This window comes from Dromiciops gliroides, chromosome 4 (assembly GCF_019393635.1).
Source record: "Dromiciops gliroides isolate mDroGli1 chromosome 4, mDroGli1.pri, whole genome shotgun sequence".
In the NCBI taxonomy this organism is placed as follows: domain Eukaryota; kingdom Metazoa; phylum Chordata; class Mammalia; order Microbiotheria; family Microbiotheriidae; genus Dromiciops; species Dromiciops gliroides.
Genome location: NC_057864.1, coordinates 400,894,337 through 400,913,100, shown reverse-complemented (window position 1 = coordinate 400,913,100; position 18,764 = coordinate 400,894,337). Strand labels below are relative to the sequence as shown.

General features: G+C 39.8%; 1 protein-coding gene across 2 annotated transcripts in view; it reads left to right on the top strand.

Annotated features, from left to right (window-relative positions):
• The window catches only part of LOC122755464 (T cell activation RhoGTPase activating protein), a 59,035-nt gene extending 41,224 nt beyond the window's left edge, over positions 1-17,811 (top strand). Inside the window, exons 2-11 of one of the 2 annotated variants that reach the window (XM_044003950.1) lie at positions 7,238-7,279; positions 7,803-7,887; positions 7,981-8,034; positions 8,696-8,762; positions 10,342-10,505; positions 11,605-11,766; positions 12,322-12,431; positions 14,204-14,399; positions 15,216-15,333; positions 16,313-17,811. In XM_044003950.1, the coding sequence (XP_043859885.1) occupies positions 7,861-7,887; positions 7,981-8,034; positions 8,696-8,762; positions 10,342-10,505; positions 11,605-11,766; positions 12,322-12,431; positions 14,204-14,399; positions 15,216-15,333; positions 16,313-17,586 (2,172 nt within the window). In that variant the 5' untranslated portion in view covers positions 7,238-7,279; positions 7,803-7,860 and the 3' untranslated portion in view covers positions 17,587-17,811. Of the gene's footprint in view, positions 1-7,014; positions 7,280-7,802; positions 7,888-7,980; positions 8,035-8,695; positions 8,763-10,341; positions 10,506-11,604; positions 11,767-12,321; positions 12,432-14,203; positions 14,400-15,215; positions 15,334-16,312 lie in introns of those variants that run through there. The other variant, XM_044003949.1, reaches the window with a different exon arrangement.
• Positions 17,812-18,764: the final 953 nt, after the last annotated feature.

Sequence of the window (18,764 nt, the reverse complement as noted above, 5' to 3'; positions counted from 1 at the left end):
GCAGCAAATAACAGTGAAATTGATATTATTAGGGAATAATAATGACAGTAACTTACATTTATATGATGCTTTAAGGTTTTCAAAGCTCTTTACATACATTATTTCTTTTGAATATTGCATATAGCTATATCCTAAGAAAACAGAAAATTTAGAGGAAATTGATAATTATCTATAAAAATATGAATTGACAAAAATTATGCATAATATATAGCAGAAATTTTAAATGAGGTGATAACACTTTAAAAAATACATGTGGGGGGCACCTAGGTGGTGCAGTGGATAAAGCACTGGCCCTGGATTAAGGAGGACCTGAGTTCAAATCCAGCCTCAGACACTTGACACTTACTAGCTGCGTGACCCTGAGCAAGTCACTTAACCCTTATTGCCCTGCAAAAAAAAAAAAAAAATACATGTGCAGCAAAAGTGAACACGATGCACTTATTTTGGAGAGGCAAAAACTGGAAAGGGAATAGAGTTTGGTTTGGGGAGTCTCAGTCCTTATAACTGGCCTTGGTTTTAGGTAAAGATCCTTAAGAGGTTTCATTTCTTCCATAGAATTTAAGCTAAATTCAACTTTCCAGGTCAAAGGACCATAAAGTCGTAGATCTGGAACTAGAAGGGAGTTTAGAGGACATCTAATTCAACCCTTTCCTTTTACATAAAAAGGGACAGCTAGGTGGTGCAGTGGATAAAGCACAGGCCCTAGATTCAGGAGGACCTGAGTTCATATCCAGCCTCAGAAACTTGACACTTACTAGCTGTGTGACCCTGGGCAAGTCACTTAATCTTCATTGCCCTGAAAAAAAAAAAAGGGAAATGTAGGCCTAAAGTTGGACTTGCTCAGAGTAAGCAACTGCATCTCCATCATCTGAAATCAGACCTTCAAGGCCTCTTTCCTGGACTATTGTAATAGCCTCATAATTGATATCTTTGCTTCAAGGCTCTCCCTTCTCCATATACTTCACATCGCTGCCAAAGTGACTGAACAGACTCAAAGGTCTGAATATGTCACTCCTCCGTTGAATAGACCCTAATGGCTCCATAGTACCTCTAGAATAAAAAATAACTTCCGGGGGCAACTAGATGGCGCAGTGGTTAAAGCACCGGCCCTGGATTCAGGAGTACCTGAGTTCAAATCCTGTCTCAGACACTTGACACATTTACTAGCTGTTTGACCCTGGGAAAGTCACTTAACCCCCATTGCCTAAAAAATAAATAAATAAATAACTTCCTCTGTTTGACATTTGAAGCCTCTGACAACTTGACTCCAGCCTACATAACCAGATTTATCCTGATACATGACTTCCCTGCATGCATTTGTTGTTCCGGAAAAATATGATCTATTTCCTCTTCTTCACACATGGCATCCCACCTCCATGCCTTTGCACAGACTGGTCCCCATAACAGGAATGCCCCTCCCTTCACAACTTTGCCTTTTAGAATCCCTTGTTATTGTTGTTCATTCTGTTCAGTTGTGTCTGACTCTTTGTGACCCCATTTTGGGATTTGCTTGGCAAAGATGCTGGAGTGGTTTGCATCTCCTTCTCTGGTTCATTTGACAGGTGAGGAAACTGAGGCAAATAGGACTAAATGACTTGCCCAGGGTCACACAGCTACTAAATGTCTAAGGCTGGATTTGAACACAGGTCATCCTGACTCCAGGCCAGGACTCTACTGTGCCACCTAGTTGCCCCGCCTCCTCCAGAGATAACAGGGGGCCAATTAACTAGAGTTTATTGAATAGGGTAGTGATGCAACCAAACCTACATTTTTAAAAAATCAATATGGGGGGCAGCTGGGTGGCGCAGTGGATAAAGCACTGGCCTTGGATTCAGGAGTACCTGAGTTCAAATCCAGCCTCAGACACTTGACACTTAACTAGCTGTGTGACCCTGGGCAAGTCACTTAACCCCCATTGCCCTGCAAAAATTAAAAACAAAAAACAAACAAAACCAAAAAAAATCAATATGGGGCAGCATGGTGGCGCAGTGGATAAAGCACCGGCCCTGGATTCAGGAGTACCTGAGTTCAAATCTAGCCTCAGACACTTGACACTTACCAGCTGTGTGACCCTGGGCAAGTCACTTAACCCTCATTGCCCCACCAAAAAAAACAAAAAACAAAAAAAAAGACCAATATGACAGCTGAGTGGATGATTGCCTGGAGGGAGACTAATCAGAAGGTTATTGCAAAAATCTCTGGTGAGGGGGCAGCTAGGTGGCGCAGTGGATAGAGCACCGGCCCTGGAGTCAGCAGGACCTGAGTTCAAATCCAGCCTCAGACACTTAACACTTACTAGCTGTGTAACCCTGAGCAAGTCACTTAACCCCAATTGCCTCACCAAATAATAATAATAATAATAATCTCTGGTGAGAAATGAGAAGGGGCTGTCCAAGGCTTGTGGCTATGTGAGAAGATGTTGGGAAGGTAGAAGTGACAAGATTTTACAACAAATTGGATATGTGGAGTGAGTGAGAGTGAGGAGTTGAGGTTTTAAGCTTGTGTAACCGAGAGGATGGTGTTACCCTTGACATTAATAAGGAAGTCTGGAATGGAAGGGTGGCAGGGTGCAGGATTGAGAAAATGAGTTCCATTTTGGTTGAGTGTAAGATGTCTATGGGATAGGGGCAGCTAGGTGGCAAGGGGCAGCTAGGTGGCGCAGTGGATAAAGCATTGGCCCTGGATTCAGGAGGACCTGAGTTCAAATTTGAACTCAAATACTTGACACGTACTAGCTGTGTGACCCTGGGCAAGTCACTTAACCCTCATTGTCAGGGCCCCCCCCAAAATGTCTATGGGACACCCTGTTTAGGATGCCTTAAAAGAAATTAGTTGGAGAATTGAGACTGGAGGTTGGCAGAAGGTTTAGGGTTGGGCAAGTAGATTTCGACCAGCCCTCTATCTATTACAGAAAACTGCCTCTCCCCTACTCCAAAAACTTAATTTTACAGAAGAGGAAACTGAGCCCCAGAAGATGAAATAATTTTCTCAGGGTCACACATAACTAGTAAGTAATAGAGTCGTGACTTAAACTTCCAATCTAGAACTCTATGTTACATAGAATGTCCTTTAACAATATTGTTAAGGGTTAAAATTCTAGCTAAACTGTCTAAAATATCTAATGAGTGGTCGCCAATCAATTACAAGCTTTAGCAAGAGTTAGACTTTTAAGCATTTATTAAGGAGAATAAGAATTTGGTAAAGAGAGAGAAAAAGGCCTAGATTCCTATCTATTAAAGGGAGAGCACATTTCTAGCTCCCTTCTCCGCCAGAGTCCAGAGGAAAAAGAGTGAGACCGAGCGCCAGTCTCTTCCTTCCTCCTCCCACTAGTCCGCGTCACTTCCTGAAGCCTGGTCTTGCCCTCAAAGACCTTTGCTTCATGGGCAGAACTCTTCTACAGTAAGTATCCAGCAGGTGGCGTCATTCCAATCGTTACAGTCCCCCCTGTTGTTCCTCAAGAAACAAAATGTTTCCTTGACGGAACAGTAAAAACAATATAATAACTATTGCTAACTAATAATATGTGAACAACAATATAGAAAAGGAAGAGAGGAAAGTTTTGTCCAGAGGGGCGATTTTTTTTTTTTTTGTCCTCATGAACCGACGCTTTGACATTAGTCTTGCAAAGGGAGGGCCTCTGCAGAGAATACACGTTACAGATGGTGTATATTATAACAGAAAGAGAAAAGAGAAAAAAAACAACAACAACAACAAAACAAAACTGTTCATTTAAAGTCTCTGAAAGTCTTTTCTCAGATGTCCTCTAGGTGTAGTCGTAGAATGGAAGTCTTTTCAGGGGTTGATGTGTGGATGCTGGTAATCAGCCAGGAAATTTCCTACAAAATTGAGCTTAACACAACTTTAAAATAGCTTTGTCAATAATCAAATCAAACAATGAAAGTTCTCAAAAACATGTCTAAGGGAATACAGAATCTTAGTTGTTACACATGAAACATATAATAAAACAAAAATGGAAACATTCTTTAAAATTATAATCTTACTATAGTCCCCCCCCTTATGGAGGGTAATTGAGAAGACAATTGCTGCAATATTAATTATTAAAAATAATTTTTATCTGTTTCATCACTTTTTGCATCATCTGCCTAATTATCCTCATGCCATTATGAGAAATTTTAAAATCTAATATAATTAGTAACAGATGTCAAGGCCAAATTCAACACTGTTATTTATCATGACACCTGAGATAATTATGGGGGTTACCATAAAAGAACAGAGAAATGATGGGATATGAGCATTCCCACACTTGAGCAATATATACTGCCCATACAGTATGCCAGGCTTAAAATAGGTGGATGGAATATACGTCCATGCCACCGAACATATTGGAGGAAACTGAGTCAGACTTAATCAGATGCATGGGATTGAGATGTCCATGGCATCAGGCATATAGGAGGGAGCATAGAAGCCAGGTGTAGAAGTGAGATGGGTGGGATCAATACTTCCAGCCATCTGTACAATATTGTGGGGAAAAAAGAGTATAAAATATTAAACCAAGAGAATCCAACCTCAACATTTGTCAAAAGCCGTTCCCTCGGCCATACCTTGACTTCATGCATGTCTCCCCTCATGTGACAGTTCAGTGTCTGCTCCTTGAGCAATATGTATTCCTCTTGTGATTGGATGGCACCTTGGCCAACTGGCATCTGATAACTCAGAATAAAGGCAATTAATGTCTTAAATGATAAGTTCCCATAATCCAAGTCTCATATGGATTTAAAATTGAGGATAATAAATGATTGCAAAAAATGTGAATACATCTTGACTCAAAATATAATATATAATTATGCAACAATTTCAAATAATACCTTTTTTTTTTTTACTTAGTATACAATTACTTTTGTGATACTTCTAGAATCAATTTACACTTGCCATGGCAACCAATTTGCCAGGGAAATGCTTTGAAGAGTTTGATCAAATAATCAGTTGAGAAAAAATAACAAAAACAAACAACTCAGAATATGGGAGCACAATACTCCTAGAATTAACATTGTATTATGAAATCAAAACCATCTTGCAATTTTTTAAAATTAGATAAATGTATAGAAGAAAATACACATGGAACAATAAAAGACAGTGAAATTCAAACTAAGGAAATCTAAATGAGCATGAACTTAATATTAATGAGTATTACAAAATATAAACTTGATCGCATGACTATAAAAAGCTTTTACAAATATTCTCCTTGTTTTAGAAACTAAGTATAAGACACAATCTCAAAAGCATTAAAATCTCTATGAAAATAAACCTATACCATTAATTCCAAAATGTATATGTAATAGCATAGAAATCCTATGTAACCTCTGAACTGACATTAATAATCTGAGTGAATTCAGAACACTCTTGATTCCGATATCTAAAATCCCCAATACTCATATCAATACCTTGCTGCTTACTTCTACATTTCTGTAAAATATATACCCTTCCATGGCAAAAGAAGCAGAGTCTTGAACTATGTTGATGATTGTCATTCTTATTCAGCTTAAGTTTTTCTTCTTTAACCCCTCTATATTGTCTGTCGGGCTTTTCACCATACAAATGCTTTATAAGATTACTAATTAAAGACAAAAGCAGGTTAGCAAAATTATGAACAAAACAAGCATATCTGGAATTTAAAGAGTTTTCTAAGATTGTCTCAAAAGCACAGCCAGGCTGGGGAAGGGCTGAGCCTGAAGCTGCAAATGCAGGTAGAAAAAGTTGAGCATGCGCATCAGATCTCTGGACTTCCCAGGCAGGGGAAGCTATGGGCTTGGCCATAGGAGGAGTAGAGGGTGGGGTCTGGAGAGGAGGGGAGGGACCAGAGCAATTTGAATCAGACTTGATTTTGAACTCAGGCCTGGATTCCTCTTCCCCCACTTTGCCTCCAGGTGCTAGGGGATTAAAAGCTTCTAGAGGGTGGGTCATTGCCTCCAGGCATGCAAAATTAGAGCAACAATTAGTGTTAGAATTGGGAAAAGCTGCAGGAATCTCTTCAGGTTTCTCTGAAAAAGCATGGTTGGGAGAGGGAGTGATATTTCCTTGTGTGAGTAAGTTGCTGGCTCTTTTAACAAAAAGAAAAAGAAAAATAGAAAATCCACAAAAACAAAGCATTAACATGATCTTATCTCCCATTTGTCTGGTTAAACAGACTAAAATCAAAAATAGGGTAATTAGGGAGTTTAAAAGGTCCATTCGAAAAAATTTAAAGGAAAACACAGCCAGTGCGCCAGTACTTAGCAGTTAAAGGGAGAGGGAGGGGAAATTTCTTACCCAACCAGCAGATCAGAAGACTGAGGGTTAGCTTTCCTCTTCGTGGTCAGCCATCTGTTAAGGGTTAAAATTCTAGCTAAACTGTCTAAAATATCTAATGAGTGGTCGCCAATCAATTACAAGCTTTAGCAAGAGTTAGACTTTTAAGCATTTATTAAGGAGAATAAGAATTTGGTAAAGAGAGAGAAAAAGGCCTAGATTCCTATCTATTAAAGGGAGAGCACATTTCTAGCTCCCTTCTCCGCCAGAGTCCAGAGGAAAAAGAGTGAGACCGAGCGCCAGTCTCTTCCTTCCTCCTCCCACTAGTCCGCGTCACTTCCTGAAGCCTGGTCTTGCCCTCAAAGACCTTTGCTTCATGGGCAGAACTCTTCTACAGTAAGTATCCAGCAGGTGGCGTCATTCCAATCGTTACAATATCAAATACACACACACACACACACTCCCCACTGACTGTCATACAGGATAGTGGGTGGTCTGGGGGAGGGTAACACAAACAAGACCATGGTCATTTGAATATAAGAAACATGTCACTTAAAATACTCCCTCTTTAGAAAAGGCCAGTGTTTACCTATAGTATAGCATCATTTCTAATTCACACATCCCACCTCTGACATTATGGGGAACCTTTACCTGCAGGCTACTTCTAAGTCATCTTTTCCACTCAAAGCAGCTCACAGATTTTGTTTGCTCCTCATTGAAAAAAAGAGAGAGAGAAAAAAGAAAAAAAGTACCCTTGAGCCATATAAGGCAAGAGGAAGTTTTAAGGTCTAGGGTGTTTGGCTGACTATGTCTGTGTGTGACAGCCCCATGATGCTTCTTCCTGTCTCCGTTACACTGAGAATTTCCACCTGCCCCCACCCTCTGCTTATAATGCAGAACGCATGAGCTTAGAACTGTTCAGTCTCCTCCTTCTTCAGCATCGGATTAGTTGTGGCAGAGGTTGTCATGCTGTTTCTCCCATTTTGTACAGTTCATCAGAGGTGAAAGAACTCTGGCTGAAGACCCTTCGAGGGTAAGTACTTTGGATTACCACTAAGTAATAAATGTGAAGCCTAGCTTAATCATGGATAATTGACAGCACACATCTAAGAGAACAGCTGCATGTCCACAGAGATTCTGAGTGCTGAAAATGCAGTATCTCTACTAAGGGTTACAACTGCTGGGTTTGTTCTCTTCTCCTCTTCAAGTAGCTAAATTCCCAAGAAAGGCAAAATTTTGATCACAGTACATGCTTCTTTTGACATCAATTTGCATTGACTGACGGATGAGAAATAATTTGGTCTAATAGTAAACTCAAATTCAAAAGTAAACAATAGTATGATATTTTGGAATGGTAAAGTTCCCATACTTAAATAATTGAGGAAATAAATGAGTTATAGATTCTCTCCTCAGAGCAGCTGCATCTGTCAAAAGATACGATTGACCCTAAATAAATCCTCTTCTCTCAAAATAATTTTAAAAGTCTGTTTTTAGCAGAGTAGCATTGCAATTGACTCTGACTAGACTTAACTCTTCTGCCTGATCCTTTACTCCAGGCAGAGTGGAGGGAAGAGAAGATTGAACTTCATTGCCTCTCAGTCAAACCAAGCTCTGATGAAGGTCTTAAGTGGCTGCAATGCTGTAAGTATCCCTACTGCTTTTAGGAATTCATGTTTCTTACAGGTGAGAGCCCAAGATCGTTCATCATGTTCTCCTCTTTGCTTTTTCTTACAGTCCAAAACACTAAATGCCAATGACATGGAAACTTTAATTGAGTGTCAGTCAGAGGTAAGAAATAAATTAAATATTTGTTCTTGGACCAGAATTTTGATTCATTTGAGCCTTGTTTAGGATGGATATGTGGATAGTTACAAAAGAAGGGATGTGGCATGGAAAGAGCCCTGGCTTTGTAGTTCAATCTTGGACTAATTTGGTGCAAATCATGGGCATCATTTAGTCTGTCTGAGCCTGTCTCTTTCTCTAGACTAGAGGATATCTAGTGCGGTACAACTCTAAAGCTAAGATCTTATAATAATGTAACAACTTAAATTCTAGTTAAACTCGAATCTGCTACATATTGTTCCTTAGAGTTGAAGATTAATTCTGGAGAAACAGAGAGGTGATGCACTTAATACTTAAGAGAGGGGTGATGCACTTAATAGAACATATTTTGGACAAAGTCAATATGGGATTTTGTTTTGCTTTACTATGCCTAATTGTTATGAGAGTTTGAGTTTTATTTTTCAGCCCAAGGGAGAGAAGAAGAGAAAAAAAATAAATGTTTTTAATTAAAATATTTTAATTTAAAAAGATTAATTTTAGACTTTGATTTAATACATCCTAATCTCTTTTAATATAAATAAAACATTCTCAGTGTTATATGCCAAGTTGATTTAGGTAGAGGACTGCATTAATGACTGGCTTCTAACTGAGATAAATATCTTTCTAGGGCGATGTCAAAGAACACCCCTTGCTGCCACAATGTGATAGTGAAGAAGGGATTTGCCACCTGATTGGTGAGTTTCAAAAATAAACCCATATCTTATATAAATGCTGAGAGTCAGTGTTCTTGGTTTGCAAAACCACAAAGGCTTCACTACTAGGAATTTTTGTTTGATAAGCGCTCTGCTAACCTCTACAGAACATTAACACTTAGATGGCCAGCAGTCTTTATCCTGCCCCTTCAGGGACTGCTGGCTCAGAAAGAGAAGGCATTGTACTCTCTATAGAATAACCACCCTAGGGCTCAGAACCATGCACTTTTGATGACTTCAGTTCCAGGGCTAAGGAAACAATGTACATGTAAATACTACAAGCATGATGTGTTTTCCAGCTCTCTCCCTTTCCCCTCTCTCTTTTAGTGCCTTAGGTCTTTTAGTAGTTTTTGCTTATAAGCTAGAACCTCAGATAATTGTACCATCACCACCTTTCCCTAACCCGATTTTTTTCAAGTTTCCTCAGCATATTTGACCCAAATGCAGCCCTAACAGCTGTCCTGGGCTTTACTAGGCATTCTATAGAGGAAATAGTCAATATGTTTATTATTAACTAAGAAGCAGCATGGTATAATGGATAGAAAGCTGGCTTCAGATCCAGGAAAAAACTTGGTCCAAATCTCACCAGTGACACATACTAGTGGTATAACCCTGGATTTAATCATTCAATCCCTCAAGGCTCTGGATAACAGTAAGTTACAGAGAAGGTGTCAACCTGCATTATTGATAAAGGAAATGGACTATTATATAACCATTGAAGTAGCCCTATTTAGGAACTAGAACATGGAGTTTCTGCATTGAAGACAAGTTGTCAAACAAAATGTCCATTTCTGGTTTGTGGGAAAAGGAATAAACTTTGCGGCTAAGAATTATACTGAAAATTCCCAAGTGCAAAGTTTGGGTACAAGCATGTCCCCATTTAGTAATGAGACACAGCACAAGTTGGCCGCTAAAGAAAGCACCAACAGAGACTGCCCCCTAGTGACCACATAACGCTATGATGGTTCCAAAGACTTAACAGTTGGACATGCTATCTTGATCTTTGTTAATACTGAGCAAGTAACTTCCTGGAAGAGAGTTTCCTTTTCTTCATCTGTATAAAAGGGAAATAAAAATACAGAGCCATCTCACAGAAGGGTGAAACACAGGGATAAGTGGCCAGAAATGTCCCATGTGGTTCTTAAAACAACTATTTTAAGGCTAGAGTGTTGGTGATCCACATGTTGCTTTGCTAACCTTCTAGAGAAAATACTTGCTTCAGCATAAAAACAGGAAAGGTGGAGACTTCTACTTGTGTCTTGGTGTTGATGTTTACGGCCCAGTTGCCTCGGTGATAATGTGGTTGTTTTTCAGTCAGGGTTCTCTTGGTTAAGTCTCTCACACCCTCTTTGTTTTCTTAATTTTTTGAAATTATTTCTCCTACTTTAGTTGGTTATTATGTGATAACACATTATATAATATAATGTACATATATTATAACATGTAATACATATATAATGTATGTATATGCGTATATACATAGATGTATATATTTATTTCCCATTTGCTACATGATCATTTGATCTAAGTTATTTCTTTTGCTCACTGTTGTTTGTCACAGAAAATAAGAAGAGAAAGGTGATATCCTGGCCTTTTCCCATGAGAAGGACCACCTCTTCATCAGATTCTTCTGGACCTTTAGCACCAGAATGGAAACCTTCCCTGTTTGACCAGCCCTTGTCAATAATCTGTGGCGATGATGATATTCTTCCCCAACCCATTCAGGTACACTGGGTTTCAAAACCACTTCAGTTCTGTCTTCCTGTTGAATGTTAGAACTAGAGTTCTTCAAGTTTGTGCCTTTATGATGCTTAGGCTGAGATTATTGAAGTAAAGTTATTCCCTACTGGTACTTTCATTTTTGAAATAGAATTTGCATTCATGAGCACATCAGGAAAATGTAAGCTCCCCTCCTCCTTCCTACTTGGGGGAGGGCCAAAGTGCCCCCAGTACTGCAGGCCTTCTGTAAGCTGCAAAAGATCATAAATGTAGAATATTAGGAATTTAGCACAGAATATTCAACATTCCATATACTTCTATCAGGCCTTCTCAACTTGAGATCCACAAAGTTGGGGGGGTTTTAAAACATTTTGATAACCGTATTTCAATATAATTAGCTTCCTTTGTACTCCTACATATTTTATGCATTTAAAAACATTCTTCTGAGAAGGTGTCTATGGGCTTCCTCCCAACTGCCAAAGGGGACCATGGCACACAAAAAAAGGTGAAGAAGCCCTGATGTATCTGGGATGGCTTCATAGCAGGGGGAGCTGGAAGTGCATTTGAGACTATGTAAACTAACAACAGCATTTCCCATGGCACCTTTTCTTGCAAAGCTGGGCAGTGTAGAAGAGAACCATGACTATGTTGAAAGAAAGAAAAAGAAGGAAGGAAGGAAGGAAGGAAGGAAGGAAGGAAGGAAGGAAGGAAGGAAGGAAGGAAGGAAGGAAGGAAGGAAGGAAGGAAGGAAGGAAGGAAGGAAGGAAGGAAGGAAAGGAGGGAAGGAGGGAAGGAGAGAAGGAGGGAAAGAGAAAGGGAGGGAGAGAGAGAGAGAGAGAGGAAGACAGACACATCTGTGTATAAAAGTTGCTAGATTCATATTTCTGACATTCCAGGCACAAAACTTGAAAAAGGAGCAACCTGATTGATGCAAAAGGCATTTTGTCATTCTAAAACTGATCCTGAACTTAAGACAAAAATAACCTTTCATTGGTCTTAATACGATCCTCAGGCCTGTGAACCTCAGAAAACTAGGGGGCTTGATTTCACTTCAGCCAATCCAATAAATGTAATCACTTTTCATTTCTGTACCTGTTTCCCATAGGAAATTCTTAATATTCTTCGAAGCAAAGGCCCGTCAACGGAAGGAATATTCAGAAAGGCTGCCAATGAAAAGGCCAGGAAAGAGCTTAAGGAAGAACTTAACTCTGGGGGAATGGTCAATTTGGAGACCAGACCTGTGCACCTATTGGCTGCAGTTTTTAAGGTAAATTTACATTCTATGTTATAAATCATAGATCTCTAGAACTAGAAGAGACCCCTCCAAGCCATCTATCTAGTCGAGCTTCTTCATTTTACAGATAAGGAAATTGCAGCATAACAAGCTCAAGCTCATATGGATAGCAAAGCAAGTGCATGAGCTGGGATTCAAACCAGGGCTGAGACAATAGATACCTACTGAAGATTCTCATAAACTTGTGACTGATTATTTTAATAAAATAACAAGCAGCTATATCACTCTAAGATTCAGACGACTTGACCTTTAAAAGCTGACATTTTAGTGAACTTCTCTATTTTGAGACTCTCTCTATCCCTGAGGTCCCAAATTCTTGCAGGAATAGAAAACACCAAAATGTATTTATGGCCAGTCTCATATACCCAGGTCCCCCAATTCAGAAGGCACTGCTACTTTTAGTTCAGCCCTAGAAATGTAATTGTATAGTTGCCAGCAGGTAATCACTGAAGAGCAAGAATCAGTCAAAGATACCGGCACACTCTACAGCAGACAGTTTGTTAAGCCACATACCTTTTCTTCAAATAGGATTTCCTCAGGAGCATCCCACTCAAACTACTTTCATCAGATCTGTTTGAAGAATGGATGGCGGCCCTGGAGAAGCCAAATGAAGAAGACAAGATAGAGAGCCTGAAACAGTAAGTCATAAAAGCAATTGATTTCAGGAATCAGTTCTCTAGGCCAAGGGACATAGAATCACAGAGCAGTGAGGGGCTTCAAAAACCAACAAGCCCAACCATAGTCAATAGCTAGATTTTATGACTGAATTTTATAAGATCATAGAGGTTTTTTTGGGTTTTTTTTTGTTTTTTAGTGAGGCAATTGGGGTTAAGTGACTTGCCCAGGGTCACACAGCTAGTAAGTGTTAAGTGTCTGAGGCCGAATTTGAACTCAGGTCCTCCTGACTCCAGGGCCGGTGCTCTATTCACTGCACCATCTAGCTGCCCCAATCATAGAGTTTTTAAAAACTGGGTAACTTGATTATCACCCCCTCCAGAACATGAAAACTACAGGGGGCATCTCTAAAGCTTGAAAGAGGTCATTGTGAGCCCAATAAAAGGAAATACAACTTTTACAAAGTAGGCAATAAATGGATAGAACTCATTACACCAAGAAATAGTTTGGGATAAAAATGTAAGTAGATCTGAGGAGGTTTTAAATAAATTCATGGATGATAAATCCATCTAGGGGTTGATAAAGGACACCTCTAGCCTTCTGAGCTTAGGGATCACATAGAGCAAATATACTGTCCTACAAAATATCCCCCAGTGTTCCTACCAGATACAGAATACAGAAGGGAACAGTCGTCTTCCCCAGGGTAGCATTCTTATGAGCATCTGAACTAGAAATTATGCGGAATTAACAGAAGTATATTCAATGTATTCAATATTGAATTCAATGTAGTTGAATTCAAAATATTCAATATGAGTGCATCTTTCAAGGGACTTTATATTTGAATAACTAATAAAAGTTGGATCTATTAGTGAAAAGACAATCCCCAAATCTAATTTTAAAACCATCAAAACCCTAGGCACATTCTGTACCAATAATTGCAGACTGTGCAAACACATTCCCTACACATGATTGGATAATAAAGTACAACTTGGATAAGAATAGAAGACATTGAAGTTTTGTGGTATTTTTTTCTTTAAAAGATCCATTTTAGGATTATCTCAATAGAGTAACTCAAAGTACTTTTCAAACTTGACCCTATTCTGCAAGAAAGGGAAACAAGAAATGTCATCCTTCTCTTTCACAAACAGAAAAAATTGAGGCACAGGCATAATTTATAGTTCTTACTAAATATAGTTAGCACATTGACGACCTTCATGAGCACTGCTTGGAAAGTTGTTTTTCTCAGTTTATGATACGTTTGCTGCCCTTTTTTGGTGGCTGCAGCTCAAAGAAATACCCAAAGATCATATCCTATGAAAACATATTTTGCAGTGTCAGGAGACAATGAAAATTGGTCTCAGCTTAAAGGTAATTCATACAGGATGACTTTCAGGTGTAGAACAAGACTCCAGAGCTTTCTTTAATCATCCAATCCCTGAGTTGGAAGGACTGTCACTTGCAGCCATGATTGAAACTTACATCCACACTAATAGTTAAGTGTTGCATAGTAATAGTCAGTTGTAGTAGTGTGAGTGTTTTTCTTTATAAAGGCCTTACTTATGAGACATTCAAAGCCCTTTGATGAATTGGTTTCAGGGGGTGCTCAACTGCCACTGGACATTTCTGAATGGAAGTTTCTCAGTGCTGAGTTTTCTCTGTATGTGTGTGCTTTGTTCTTCTAATTATCCTCATTTTAAAAGGAAATGTTAGAACAAGGAAAAGAGAATCATTTGAATACTCGGCAGGCCACTATCATCAAGTTAATTTTTTTAATCTATTTTATATCTTATTCTAGGGTCACAAAGAAACTGCCAAGGGCAAATCTCCTACTACTCAAGCATTTGATCTACGTGCTTTACGACATCAGCAGGAATTCAGATGTCAGCAAGATGGACTCAAGCAATCTTGCCATTTGTATTGGACCCAACATGCTGACCCTCAACACTGACCAAAGCCTATCTTTTGATGCCCAGAAGGAGTTGAACAACAAGGTTTGTTCCTCCCCATCTTTGGGAACTTTCCCCTTTATGATGTTTCCTTCTATTACTATTCCTTGCCAAAGGAAAAAAAATCACTATTACTAAATTGCCTTTTTTGGGTCAGAAAATCATAATGAAAAGAGGAATATTCAGCATGAATTTGTGATTTCTCCACTCCCTTAGCATTTAGCATAGATCCATGCATCATTTGAGAGCTTCATAACCTACCACTCAATCTGCATTATTATTCCAATTATGCGGTCAGCCAGCAGGCAAAGGTCAGTAGTTACTGCATCAGTCTGACTTCCTACTATATATGGGAGCCTTTTTCATTTGGGGCACCACAGGGTGTAGTAGTTGATTCTTCAAACTATGGACAAGAAAAACAATCTGAAAAATACAAAACAGACCATTTTTGCAAAATGGTTTAAAAAGAAGAAAACACAATTGTCTTTGATGAAACTGCCCCCTATAACTTGGATAGTATTGACTAGCAATGAATTGTTAGAAAAAAATTAGAGAAATGAATTGATAGGTCTTTCATTTCCCTGTTCATTATTTCAAATGACCCCATTTGAGCACTTTACTCAACAGGAAAATTAAAAATAAAAAAGAAACTGATAAATTCCATATAATCAGGGGCATCTAGGTGGGGCAGTGGATAAAGCACTGGCCCTGGATTCAGGAGGACCTGAGTTCCAATCTGGTCTCAGACACTAAACACTTACTAGCTATGTGACCCTGGACAAGTCACTTAACCCTCATTGCCCCGCAAAAAAAAAAAAAAAATCCATATAATCAACCTTTGCTCTTGTGTTTTTCTCACAGGTTAAGATCTTGGTGGAATTCCTCATTGATAACTGCTCTGAAATATTTGGAGAGGATGCCCCGATGCACTCCCCCAGCATCACTTCTGATGACTCATTGGAGCATACTGATTGTTCAGGTACTGTCTGGGCTATGTATTGACGGTCATCATAATGGAGTCTATGCCTAGTCAGAAGCGAATGATTACCATTACCAAATCCATTCAATAGTATTTTTAATCAATATTGTTATTGATGTTTTTTAATACATTGCTGTCACTTCTCAATGATTCCTCCCCACTCCATCTCCACTAATAGAACCCAAAGAAGCTGCATACTCAGCTTCTTAGTGTAATCATTAGAAAGAACCATTTTGGCACCACTAGAATATCCAATTTTTAATTCTGAGTATCTCTGGGTCTTAAGAACCGCTTGCCCTTTCTGCCCACATCAGGGAAGGCTGTTAACTTCACTAAACAACAGTGAGAGACAGTATACTATAGCTTGAACACTAGATTCATAGTCATAGGGCCTGTGCTCCAAACCCTGCTCTGCCACACCCTTGTGCAACCGTGGGTCCATCACTTAACCTCTCTGGGCCTCAGTTTCCCATCTCTAAAATGAAAGAGTTAAACTAAGTGGCCTCTAGCATCCCTTCCAGCTCCAAAACTATTGGATGTAGAAATTCTAACCAAGGCAAATCAGCAAGCATTAAGCACCGCCTCTAGACCAGGCACTGGGCTAGGTTCTGTGTGTACAAAGAAAGGCAAAAAACACCATCCCTGCCCTCAAGGAGCTCACAGTCTAACAACTAAGAGAGACGAACCTTTCATTGGAATGCTGTTTTCTCCCCTTGTTGCATTTCCTGTCACATGCATTTCTCCTAGTACTTTTCTTTCTCTCCATCATCTCCCTCCCAAAATAGCAGACCCCAAAAGACAGAAAAGTCCATTTTTGCAAAACCAGCAAATTTCTTGTTAGCCTAAACCTCCAGGAATCCAACAGAGTTCTGCAGAGCTACGGTTGGAATAAAAAGGGTTAGCCACAGCCATGTGTTTTTTCTGAAGTTAACTTTGCAAACCATTAAGGAAGTCTAAATGTTGTTTCATTTCTCCCCAGATATATCAACTCTGCAAAACGACTCAGCCTATGAAAGTACAGATGCTGATACAGAGGGCAGCAGCGGCATCGGCTCCGAAAACAAGCAGCCCCCAGACACAGCGGGATCGGTCTGTGACTTGGACGAAAGAAAGCATCAGCATGAGGCAAGACCAAGGTCTGTCGTCTCCTATGCGGTCTTACTAAAAAGCTCTCTCAGCACTCAAGAAAGGAGGTACTCGGAGCCCAGCACACCATCCTCAAAAGACTGCCTTGAAAGCAGGATCACAAGCCAGAAACTGACTAAAAGTGAAGACTTCACCATCCCCCAGGCGAGCTCCTGTCTGGGGAGTCAGGAAGCACAAGACTCATTTTCCAAGGAGGGTTTCCCTACTCCACAACACAGGAAACCGAAGTCACTGGGTCTTCAAATAAAGGAAGGAACTTTATGCTCAGAATCACCTGTGGGACCTTTCCCCCCAGCCTCCTCCTGTGGTTCCCTCGATAGCTCCTCCGATAGCTCAGTCTTTGCCAACTCACCAGTGGTTTCTCCTTCCAGTCCAAAAAGGAACTTTTTCACTAGACATCAATCCTTCACGGTAAAGACTGCTGAAGGAACCAGTAAGCCGGCCCGAGAGAGAAAGAAGCACTCCATGTCGTTCTCTTTTTCTACTCACAAGAAAGTACCAAACAAAACTCCAAGTTGGCGCTTTCCCAAAGACCAAGGAAAGAAGGAACTCAAAAAAGAGAGCCAACTCGCTGGCAGAATTGTCCAGGAAAGCTGTGCCAAAACTATGGTCGACTACCAGGCAGCTCCAGAATGTTGGAGTTCGAGGTCACGTCTCCTCTCGGCCGAAGAGGTATTCCAACTCGTGGACCAGAAAATCCCTGGGAATCCGCCTTCCTATGAGGAGGCCGTCCAGTATTGCCGCACTTCCAAAATTCCTCCCTATGGGAGCCGGACAGTCCAAAGTATGAAAGACACTATACTAAGCCAAGACTCCAGACTGCCATCTCTTTCACTTTCGAACTATGGTGGGCACACCAATAGTGCACATGGCAGAGAAATACTCAACAGGGACAGTGCATCACCTGTGGGTGAAACTTGGGCACAGGGTGGGGATTCCAGGGTATCTGGGGAAAGGAAAGGACAAATGCCAAGGTCTGAGTTTTACCGGTTAAGGGTCTCATCTGAGTCCTTGCTAAAGAACAAACAGGACTATCTCATTGGAAGGTGTAGTCAGCCAATCTTTGAGGTTGACCAGATCCAATATGCCAAGGAATCCTATGTTTAGGGATCCAGTCTATACACCACAAAAAGCCCTCAGTGACTACTATAAATATATGGGCTCCCTCAAAAAACTGCCTCCAAAAACCTTCTTTCATGAAGGTAAAGAATAAGCTCCTCGAACAGAATGTTTACTCCCCAAAATTATCATTTGTGTCTGTATGAACCTGAGTATGTGCAATATGTAATAAATGTATAAACATACTGTCCATAAAGTAATACACTGAAGGAATAGCTATGTATTGAGTGCTTGTGTGGTGTGTACATATACTATGCCCAAGGAGACACCAAATTTTCCTCTTGGTTAGGGTGTTTGGAAAAAAGAAACTTGCCTTTCTTTTATGCATGCCTGGGAGGAAATGCAGATCTTCATATTTTCCTGTTTCATTGAGGAGGAAAAATTCATTCCCCTGTCAGAAGTTCAACCCAGATGAGCAGTTTTATAACTAATCACTTGGGAAGAAGGAGAGGGCATAAGTAAGAGGAGTTCAGAGTCTGAACTTTCAGTGGGCCATTAAAAACACCAAAGAGAGGAAAAACTTTTTAAAAAATCTATGAAAAATAGTTCAACAGTGCCCTCTTAGCCATCTTGTTAATCTTGGGGAAATTGATGGAAGTGTGTTAATATTGCTTTGGGTTCCCTGATAGCACTTTTGAGTTTCTCTTTATTTTCATGTTGTTTCCTACTGTTGGATGTCAGCATTTTGAAATTTTAAAATGTTTGCTGAGGATTGTTGGAACCATCAATGAAATGCCACTACAATAAATCACCTTCTTCATTTGAAAGCACCAAGTGCTCACTCATTCTTTAGTGACAAGATTGTGTTCTTCCCTATGGCAGATGGAAACACACCAAGGAAACAGGGAAAAATGTTGGCCTCTGAACCTTATCTCTAGACAAGGTCACTCTGTGGCCAGAACGTCACAGCATGAGAAAGGAAATAATATGGCAAAGACATTTGTCTTTGTTTAGCGTTTTAAACTTTTTCCATAAGTTTTCACATAACTTGCCTCATTGTTTTATGAGGCCTCCATCTTGGCATATCTATTGTGATCATTATGACTGAGTAATTACTATCTCATATTTGTATAGCAATTTAAGTTTCCAAAGCACCTCACACACTTGATCTCACTCGATCCTCACAATAATCCTGTGAATAAGTGCTATAGTTGAAAAAACAGAAA